Source organism: Leuciscus leuciscus (genome assembly GCF_965113295.1).
Source record: "Leuciscus leuciscus genome assembly, chromosome: 2".
In the NCBI taxonomy this organism is placed as follows: domain Eukaryota; kingdom Metazoa; phylum Chordata; class Actinopteri; order Cypriniformes; family Leuciscidae; genus Leuciscus; species Leuciscus leuciscus.
In genome coordinates, this window is record NC_138726.1 from 41,494,639 (window position 1) to 41,505,604 (window position 10,966).

The window sequence follows — 10,966 nt, forward strand, 5'->3', positions numbered from 1 at the left end:
TTTTGTTTTTTTTAAGTCCAACGGAATTCACTAAAGGCAGTTCGATATTTTCTTAATATTCTTAATTCGTTAGTTAATAGTTAGTTAGCATGACACAGTGAGAGCAACAACATTTTTATAACAGCACTGGTTAAAATGATTAGGCCTATAAGGTTTTATAAACAATTAGGCTGTTATGTAGGATTTTACTTGAATTTGTGATTGTATCAACTGAAGATAGTTGAGTTACATAAACGCTCCACAACATCCAACATTTCTTCGACTAGAAACCATGTAGGCTAAGTGTGAAGGCGATTATTTGTTTTATTTATCTGCGACATAATCGTAGATGTTTTTGTCCGCGATCCGGTGTTTTCAAGAGCTTCCTTATCCAGCAGTTACATAGTGTAAGTGTGAATGTCTGTGTTGGCTAATCCTTTAAACCGCAAACTCTTCGAGAGTGTTAATGGCCTTTTTAGATACTCTTTAATGTTTATTGGATAGTCTGAGGGAAATGCTATCAGAGTCCTGGCACTGCAGGAGGGACGATGAGGAAATAACCTGTGATCGCTTGATGTAGGCCTAGGTAGTTGAATAACATTCTGACGGGATAGATGTGTTATAGGAGAATCTGTGAGAATTAAAGGGGCAAACGGAACCTTGCCAAATAAAACTTTAACGTTGACGTGACAGTTTGAGAACCCTAATGGAGAGAAACATTGGCTAGCCTTTATTTAATAGCCTACTTATTGTTCATTTCAACAAGCAGTCAGGGAAGTCTGCAAAATGATACCCTAAATGAAAAAGAAGAATTGATTTAGTGGTCTATTGTAGCCTAATTTCAGTCAAGAAGACTGCGTTTCATAACGTTTACGCAGCGCATGGAAAATATATTATTTTTAACCTTAAGAAAACTTGGTTATGAAAAAAAAAAATCATGATTTGTTAAAAAAAAAAATATTGAAAAACTTCTTAAAATTGCCTATGTTAAGCTTTAATACAGTCATATTAGCCTAAATAAATGTGTTATTAAATAGACTATTTTTTAACCTAATATTCCCCTTGAAAACGAGTCTTTGTTAACATTTAGGCTATTTGTGTTGTTCTGTTAGCTAAATAATCAAACAATAGACTATTTTGACAAATCATTTAGATTTTTGCCACACTAAACATTTTTACAGTGCAGTTTACTACTGCCTGTCAGCTGAATTTCTTCCTGATAAATCCTTATACTCCTCCATAGCGTTGTCTTGAGAGTGGGTGGTATCTTTCACTCCGTATGGTCAGAGAGGGAGAGAGAGTAGTTTATGTAAATGCTCCATTTTAATTATATTAGGAGGACGGCCCTATTCTCTGCCCAATAAAAATGGACCAGGGCTGACACCTGGTTATAAACACAGGAAGGATTCCAAAGTAGTAATCTCGAATCGGCAGGAAAAAAACCCAACCGGCATCTTCAAGAGACGCAATGACCTCCAGTAAAGTTGAACTGCCAGGAGAGGTGAAGAACGACCCGGCTGCGCTCATGGCATCTCTTCATCTGGTGCCCTCACCGATACCCAATCCTGAGATCAAGTACACCAAGGTCTGTGAGAGTTTTTATAACTACTTAGAGAAAGATCAAATTGCCTAAACGGTAAATGCAAACTTCGATTAGATCAGGCACGTTGAATTTGTTGTGTCTGCGCGCAAACAAATCACTGGTCAAGAAACGCGGTTGCAAACATTGATATCAGACTCATTAATTTTCAGATAGGCTAATCGATTCATAAGTTGTAGCCTACGGTCCATAATGATAATTAGGAGGCTTAGCCTACACATGCTTTTGGTAACAAGTAGAAAGTTTTGACTATGGTAGATATGGAGTCTTTAAGAACGCAGTCTAATTATGTGTTATTTGCAATTAATAGCCTATAACGATTCCCCGTTTTATTCTAATCTAATAAACGGTTTTTGTTTTTCGTGCCCGGAATCGGATTGGTGTGTGAAAGTCCAGACATGTTATTATCAGAGCAGAGGTGCATCGATCAATAAAGTTTTCTCGATCTTGATAGCTTATAGTGACAGTTGGCTGTCCATTGAGATTTAATAATCTAATTTGAACCAGTTAAGAAGTTTTGCCTCGAACAGGTTGTCATTATGACTTAAGTTTCATTACGGTGCGCGTTAGAGATCCGCCTCTCTCAAACTCATTCTGTCGTACAGTTTAAGGGAGAGCGGGGCACAGCGTAACGCTTTTTGACTTCCTCAGTTTGTGTAAATCTACGTAGGGTTCAGAGTATTTCCCCCACATTAATTTCACACATGTCTAGTACAATTATGTGGTTTTGTTTTATTAATACATTGTATACTTTTTTCTTGATATACCCCGAAATAATGGAAGTGAAATGTGACAGCATGCCCCATAGGTGGGGTACATTGTAACATGTGAGGGGCACATTGTAACATGACCATATGACAGATTAAAATGCTATCTGATCTAATCAAACAAATATACAAGACAAACTAAAATATTTTCTCAATAAAATACAATTTTTAACTTTTTCATATAAAATAATGGCATTTTTTAATCATTAAAAATAAACACATTTTTGAGTTTGACAACGAACACACGGGAAAACACAGCTATGCAGCATAGTTCAAAACATAAAAATAATTAATCATTTCTGAACATTGACTCTCAGTCTTTATTCACCCTTTTCTCATGTTTTCTCAATTCATAAAAGTATAGAATAGAATAGAATAGAATAGAATAGAATAGAATAGTTCTAATAGGGGCACATTGTAACACAGTGTTACAACGTTCCCCATCTGTGCAAAATGGAATTTAAACCCGGCTAGTGTCTTCTGCTAGTTAGCGAAGCATTAAATAACTATATCAACTGTTAAATAACATAGTGGAGATAAAAACAATATCAGGTTTGTCTAATTTTAAATAAACACAAAAAATAGAGATGAAAAATTAACATAAGAAATTTACTTTTGCTATGGTATAATAAATGTTCAGTGATATCTTCCAAAGATTTCAGAATTTTGGCGCAATTTTTTCTCTATATAATGTTGATATGGCAACTAGTGAATACAGTAAGTTTCGTCATGCTAGCATTTGTGGAAGTATATAAAACAAGTGTGTTACAACTAGCCCCGCGTTATGTTGTGCTCCGCTCTCCCCCATAGATCAGCCTACTGTGCCTACATCTAAATTATTCATAATTCCATTATGTTCTGGACAACAACAACAAAAAAAATGTCATTACTGTGATCACAATAACGTTTACCTAACCTCACTGACAATATTTGCAACCTGTATAATTTCTAAGAAGTTTAAGGACCCTCATATCAAATGCATGTGCTCAGGAATACAACCCAGAAGATTTAAAACACAAACACTGGACAGCATAATTTTGGACTTTTTCCAGATGTAATAAAATTCCAGTAGCCTACTATATGTTATTTTGATGTAGTCATTCGATATTATCCTCTCTGAAAATGACAAAGAAGTGCTGAATCATCCCGTAAAATGGTGATAAAATATAATCTCTCTTCTTTTGTTTGGTGAGGTCATCTTAAATTATGCCGGTTTTGAGTGTAATAATTTTATTGCTGTGAGGTGAGAGGATCAAGTCAAAGTGCAGTGCAGGCAAATTAACACTGTGGTAATAAGAGTAAAGTTCAGTCAGAGCAAGAGCTGGAGACACCTGTGACACACACACCCTGCAGCCTCCTGCTCCTGCTCAGATGGGAGTGTGAGAAGGATTCATCCTTAAGAATTTGAATCCGGTGTGTGCTGTTTATATGGGTGTGTGTGGGGTTTCAGTTTGGGCATTGGTGATGTGAACTCCCTTCACACCCTTCTCTCTCTCTCTCTCTCTCTCTCTCTCTCTCTCTCTCTCTCTCTCTGTGTGTGTCTCTCTCTCTTCCCACCCCCTCCCAATTTGGATTTTGTTGTGCCTGGTGCAGCACAGCACAGGCTCTGATGTAACAGAACAAATATGCCCTATCAATACTATTCTTTCTAATGTAGTCTGTGCAGAGCCATGTTTTTTTTTATTTGTAAGTCTAAGGTTAAACCGTTTTTGCGAAACTCCTTGGAGACTTATTAAGTTGTGTTTTCTGCACTGTTAATGAGCAGTGCTTTATGCCAGAGACGCTGAGTTATGGAAATACCATTAATGTTCATACTTAACATCTCATTCTTCTCTCACTGTCAACCGCTTATGTAAATTCCAATTATGTAAATATTCGATTAAGTACACTTGTGTACTGAATTACATCCAGTTCTGGCATTTAAAGTAAAATAATTAATATCAAGCAGGGAGAGGTACTGGCAAATATTTCAGTCAGGCAATGCATTACAAAACATATTTTATAGCAATTACTGGTTTGTTTGTGAGCATGTGAATAGACAGAATGCCAGTAATATTTTTTATTATAATAATGAATATATTGTGCATAATTATTTATAATTATTTATTTTGTCCCACTTTATATAAATTAATCATTTGACAAAGTGCACTTATACATGTTTTTTTACATACCTGCATGTAATTACATTTATAATTACACTATTCTCCATTCTCTTACACCCTTTAAACCTAACCATACCTCCAAACCTGTCCCAAACCTTACCCGTATCCCACCTCAATATAATTTTGCAATACAACATGAACATAATGAGTACATTGTACCTAACAGTACTTTTTTTTTTGTATTTAAAGACACCTAATATTTAATTTGACCATTTATTTTAATTATCTTATTAATCTTATTCATAAGATTAACACTTAATACAATGAGTGCTGCAGTTTTTATTTAGTTTCTCATGGTAAATACAAAAACATGAATAGTTAAGATTGTTTCTTGTATTGTAAAATTGCTACAACCTGGACTTTGAGCTCCCCAGTAAACTTTTCACCTCACCAATTACATTTGTGCTCATTATGTGACAGTCACTACACCTGCACCAGTGTGTATTTGTTACAGACTTGAGATTAATCACACCGATAGGGAACTTATCTTCCCTCTGCATTGCCATTGAACATTTACAGATATTTCTCAAAGTCTTGTTGTTTGGAGTAGACACCCGAGCTCGATACACTTTACAGTCTTACAGAATCTCTTCCTCACTCCACACAGCGTTATGTTTGACTGGTCACGGGAGAGCTGGTCTGTTGAAGGAGTTCTCTCTTTCCCTCTCTCTCTCTCTCTCTCTCTCTCTCTCTTTCTCTTTCTCTGCTGGCCTACTGGGCTGATAATGGCACTAAGGAAGCCATAAATTTGTCTCTGGTGATGGCTGGTTATTGATGTTTTCTCTTCTTTTTTTCTCTTTGGTTGGAAGAGCGAAAAGGAAAGGAAAGGTTATGTTGATAGGTGTGTGTATCAGTGTAATTGATTGGGACCCAAGAGCCTTTTTGAAAGAGAGGTGTTGGATTCCAGCAGGCAAAGTGATGATGTGCTCACACCATTCAGTTATAACACATAAGTGAAGCAGACTCTGGAGATTAAAACCTGGAAGAAGAAAGGAAACAGGAGACAGACTATTACTCTCTCACTTTCCCCTGTGCCGTGCAATTGATAATTGCATATTTGTATTAAATGTGGTTTCAGTTAGTGGTATTTATCAGTGATATCAAATAAAAATGTATGAGTATATGATCTTTGCATAGAATTTGGGGTTTTCTGATGAATGTGGTTTAATTTTTAAATTGTATAGTTCACCTATACAACTATTCAACTATATATAGTTTAAATTCTGTCATCATTTACTCATCCTCACGTTGTTCCAAACCTGTATGACTTTATTTTTTTCGGTGGAACACAAAAGAATAATTTTAAAGAACGTTTTCATGATAAAAATAAATCTATTTTTTGTCAACATACAATAAAAAGTCAGTGGGGTCCAAAACAACTGATCAAAAAATATCTAGATTTTTCTCAATATCTTAAATAGGTAAAATAGGAGTGAGTAAATTATGTAATTTTCCTTTTTGGGAAGTGTGTGTGTGTGTGTGTTTCTATACTGAGAGCTTCATGAAGAAAGAGACACTTGATAACCATTTGTTGGACATGTCTTTATATTTTAAGGGCTTAAGCGTCCAGCCAGGACAGTAGTGTGTGCTGAAGTGAGGACTTTTGTAAGCTAATCTGGGAGACAGCTTGAGTGAATGAGGTAGGCCCCATCAATCCGTCAGTGCATGAGATAGTACAGATGGGAGTCAGGGGGGTTTTCTGCTCTAGAAGCTGTCTAGCAGGGTGTAATATATGGCCGTGTCTCACTGTTAGGGTCAGTGGCCCTGACTTACGAGAGTCTGTCCCATACCTCTGGAGTTTTTCACTTCAAAACCCACCATTTCTTCACATCAAACAGCGGCCAAAGTAGAGCATACACTGAGAAGCCTGATTTATTGTAAGCGGCACAGTGAGGACTCTCTCTCACACACCCTCTTTTGCTTTGACTTATAATTTCCCCCCTTTCTTACTCTTGATCTTTTCTTCACATCTTCCTCATTGATTATCTTTGGCCTTTGGACTGTTTTTCTCCCTTCTCAGGACCAAAAAGCTCGATTTGTCTCCGTATTATTAGCAATATCATGCATGTACTTGCTAATTTCTTTAAAGTTAAGCACAAATATGCTAACATATCTATCTATCTATCTATCTATCTATCTATCTATCTATCTATCTATCTATCTATCTATCTATCTATCTATCTATCTATCTATCTATCTATCTATCTATCTATCTATCTATCTATCTATATATATATATATATATATATATATATATATATATATATATTGCTGTTAAAAGAGTAATGAAACTTTAGCAGTAACACTTTACAACATGGTTTAGTTTTGTTAAATGGATAGTTCACCCAAAAATGAAAGATTCTGTCATCCCCATCATGTCAGTCCAAATCTGTCAGCCTTTCTTCCGTGGAGCATAAAAGAAGATATTTTGAGAAATGTCTGTTTTTTTTTGTTTTTTTTCCATACAATGGAAGTTAAAGGTAACCCAAACTGTTTTCAAAATTCTTCAAAGTATCTTCTTTTGTGTTCCATAGAATAAATAAATGTATTCATGTTTGGAAGGACATAAGGATATTTATGAACGATGACAAACTTTTTGATGAACTATCCTATTAACACGGTTAAATGTTAGTTATCACAACTAAACAAATATCAACATTTTTACAGCATTTATTAATCCTGGTTGTATAATAAATTTGTTGATGCATAATGTTAATTAATATACTAAATAAATATAGTAAATTTATACTAAATAAAGTTCATCGTTAATTCATATTTGTTCATTTAACTTTTAAGATATTTTAAAAATGTATATGAAAATGTTACAAGTAAAAGTAATTAACCAAGATTAATCAATACTAAAATATTATTGATTGTTAATTCATGGTATCTAATACATTAACTAATGTTAAGAAATTGAACATTATTGTAAAGTTTTATCACGTTATGCTTACATATATATTCTTTTAGTATGTAATGCTAAGCTTGATAGTAGTGGAATCCCTGTGAACCTGCACTGTATAGACTGTTTTTCACAATCTCACTTGTGGAAATTTCAATAAATTATTTTACAGAAATGAGAGAGAGAGAGAGAGAGAGAGAGCAGCCTCAGTCTCATGTCTTAAAGGAATAGTTCACTTAAAAATTAAAATTCTGTCATAATTTATTCACCCTCAAGTTGATTCAAACCTGTATGAATTTCTTTCTTCTTCTGAACACAAAATAAGATATTTTGAAGAATGTCGGTAATCAGACAGTTAATGGACCCCATTGACTTACATAGTAGGGAGAAATTCAGACAGGTTTGAAACAACTTAATGGTGAGTAAATTATGACAGAATTTTCATTTTAAAGTGAACTATTCCTTTAAGTTCTTCTTCTCCTGTCCCTGAAGAGAAATCCAGCTTAAGGTATGTTTTGCATGCTGGAACCAGCATGGGATACTGGTTGATAGTTTGCTGGTCCAAAGCACGTGAAGCGGGAGTTACACCAGTTACACCAGCTCAGTTGGACCAACATGGAATACATGCTGGTTTATGCAGGATTTTTCAGCAGGGGTAACATCAGTAATTATCAACATCTTGAAGTGTGTCCAGTTCCAGAGTGAAAGTGAGCTGCTCTGGAAAGGATATGAAACTTCCTGTGCAGACCGAGACCCGGGCTGCAGGTGCCCTGTTAGAATCCGGCTGGCTCTGGAATCCCGGCCTGTTCCATGAAAACAAAGATAGAGTGCACATATAAAAAAGAATCTTTTTACAATGGCCAAGAAATGTTTGCCATTAAACATCCCTCATGTGTCTGAGCCATTAGAAGGTGCTGGCGGCCAAACAGATGTTTCACTGGCTGTAGCGTGAGCTTTGGCATCCTCCGTCCCCGTTCCTGCTCCGCTTCCTCCTGCAGTTGTGCGAAGCCTCCAGAGAGCTTGCCTGGGCAGATGAGAAACGGATCAGTGTTCTACAACTGTTAGAGTAATTCGAGTCCCCCCCCACCCCCACCCCCACCCCAAAAAGGCTCTTCTCTAGCTGTAGCTCTCCCAGAGGAACAAAGTCGACCTCCTGCTTTTGTGGACGATAACCCTCTTTCCTGTGTGAATATTGCTGGTGATAAAAATCTCAGCAATGAGGAGCATAAGCCTAGTGATGCTGTCATCGTGCGCTGTGGGTCGTTCTTCCACAATCTGTTTATGATAGGCACTGCATATCTCGCCATCTAATTAGCTTTGCAGACGAGCGCAGTCAGCACCGTGAGACTGACAGCTTGAATAAAAAAACATGGAGTGATTCTAAATGTTTGCAGCTGTCTTGTGCTGTGGCCTGCACGTAAAATCTCAACCTATCCGCACTTCGTAACGGCCTGCATACAATGTGTAAGCGTAGGATGAACTGGCAGCGCTTCTCTTTCTGTTTGTGTACTGCATCAAGTGGCTGTTTTGTTTACAAGATAATACATTTTCTGGCCCCCTGCTGTTGTAAACAAAATCTAGTTGTCACAGCTCGGCGGTTCGTTTTTCAGACTCAAGTTTGAAAGATTCTTCCAGCACTCTGCCTCAAACTATCTCTACTGTATTTTCAGCTTAGCCACGATGAAGATAGCTGTTAAAAAGGACGAGAATTTAAGTTAAAGTATAGGTCAAAATGTTACTCAGTTAAAAAACATGCATGAGTGAAAATAAAAAGATATGAAAAGCTTTACTTTTTAAAATATTTTTAAACTGAGCTTATTGCACTATTGCAGTGATGCTCAAACTTTATAAAGCTCACTTATTTAGTTATCATTTCTAATAAAACCAGCAGCTGATATTATAGGTGTTGTGAATTAAATATAGTTGTTTATAGACTGTTCCTTGTCCATGTTCACACTTGAGTCAGGTTTGTCCATATTTAGCAATGTTTTATGGTTTTTATTTCAAGATTTTATTAAAAATCGTTGTGGTCATCGAGGAGATGTCACTTCACAAGGACAAAAATGGAGCATAATTGTGTCCACACTGAAGTAATTGTATTGGCTGTAAAAGTTAGCATAATTTGAGTGTTATATGACTTGTTTATTCACTATAATAAACATAAAAAGGAACAACTTAAGTAATTTTTACCTTTGAAAACTGAATATTTTTACTTCAGAGGTTTAAATGACATTTATAAAAAGTAAAAAGCATCTCTTTTGCGTATTCCATTTCAATAGTAAAGTGCAAATTCCCCGAAATAATGCTTAAGTATAGTAATGAATTACAATTACTCAAGTTCTTTACAGCCTAGCTGAAGCCTCCAGCAGGGTTACGGCAAAGAAGCGGTGATCAATATGAATTTTTGCACTTTTGCACTTGCGTTCTTATCCCTTTTCTTTAATCAAAGCCAAAGTATAAAGAAAGCTTGAGAGTTGATTTACTGCACCGGCCTGTCGCTCTTTATCAACTTTCTCAATGGGAAGAGACAAAAGTCCGAGAGCCCCCAGAGCTCAGGGAAGACTGGGCCAAATGGCCTCTAATGGTCGCCTTTTTCTAGTCGTGATTTAGATGGTGGCCCAGTCCGATGCTCACCCAGCATTCCCCTCTCCTCCGTTCCGGGGTGCCATAAGTGTGGGGTTACGAAGAGCATAAAGCTACCCACCGTCTGCATTCTTCCCCGGCCCACTGGCCTGTCACAGTCTACCCCTGATTTAAGGCATTCCACTACAGTGGCCTCTATAAATTTTAAAACTAATTCGCTCCTCTACGGGGCTTTCTGTTTTTGTAACAGGCCCTCAGCTCGACGAGGCCACTGACACTTTTATGAAGTGCTCCAAATGAGAGTCAGATTAAAGGTGGCCCCCTTAATGTAAGAGGCCTGTGAGGAGCGAGCGAGAGAGGGTGGGAGAGAAAAAGGAGTCTGAAGTAAATGTATCGGAGAGGAATCAGCATGGTACAGACTGATACCTACCCTGTCCAGGAGTGATTTATTCATGCCAATTTTAGGGGAGACACAGTGTGGGAGTGACTGAGGCAGCTTGAACCGCCTCCAAGTCAACTGGCATTTTATACCTGTTCTAAAGTAAACACGCCTCATGGTTTACAGCCAATTAAATTGTACTTAAACCTGTAAGTTTACATTAGTAAACATGTTGGTGAGTTTGAGGAGGCCCAGGGCCGCGGTTCACTTTGAACCGGACGTCTTTCTCTACGCAGATGACAGGAAGAGTAAATGTGTACATGTAGAACACCTTATCTGTCACAGGTTTGTTGAAATCTTTTTGCAGAAGTCTTCAGTGTGAACTGTGAAAGCACACATGCATTTTATGTATGCTGTGTCCTTTAAAAACAATTTGTGTGCGTAAAGAAAAATGTATTTTTCTTTTCTTCTTTATCGAGCTTGAAAAATCCCTCTTTTGGAATCTGAGGCGGTTGTTTTACGGGCCGCTTCTTTTAACGCATCACCAGAGCCAGAGTGCGGCCCGTGTTTTATGATCTCGTAAATGAACAGTGA

The 10,966-nt window shown here is 37.0% G+C and overlaps 1 protein-coding gene across 1 annotated transcript in view; it reads left to right on the forward strand.

Annotated features, from left to right (window-relative positions):
• Window positions 1-1,277: 1,277 nt before the first annotated feature.
• aldh1a2 (aldehyde dehydrogenase 1 family, member A2) overlaps window positions 1,278-10,966 on the forward strand; it is a 25,937-nt gene continuing 16,248 nt past the window's right edge. The window contains exon 1 of the mRNA XM_082158678.1: window positions 1,278-1,564. Within this exon, the coding sequence (XP_082014804.1) occupies window positions 1,448-1,564 (117 nt within the window). The 5' untranslated portion in view covers window positions 1,278-1,447. The remainder of the gene's footprint in view (window positions 1,565-10,966) is intronic.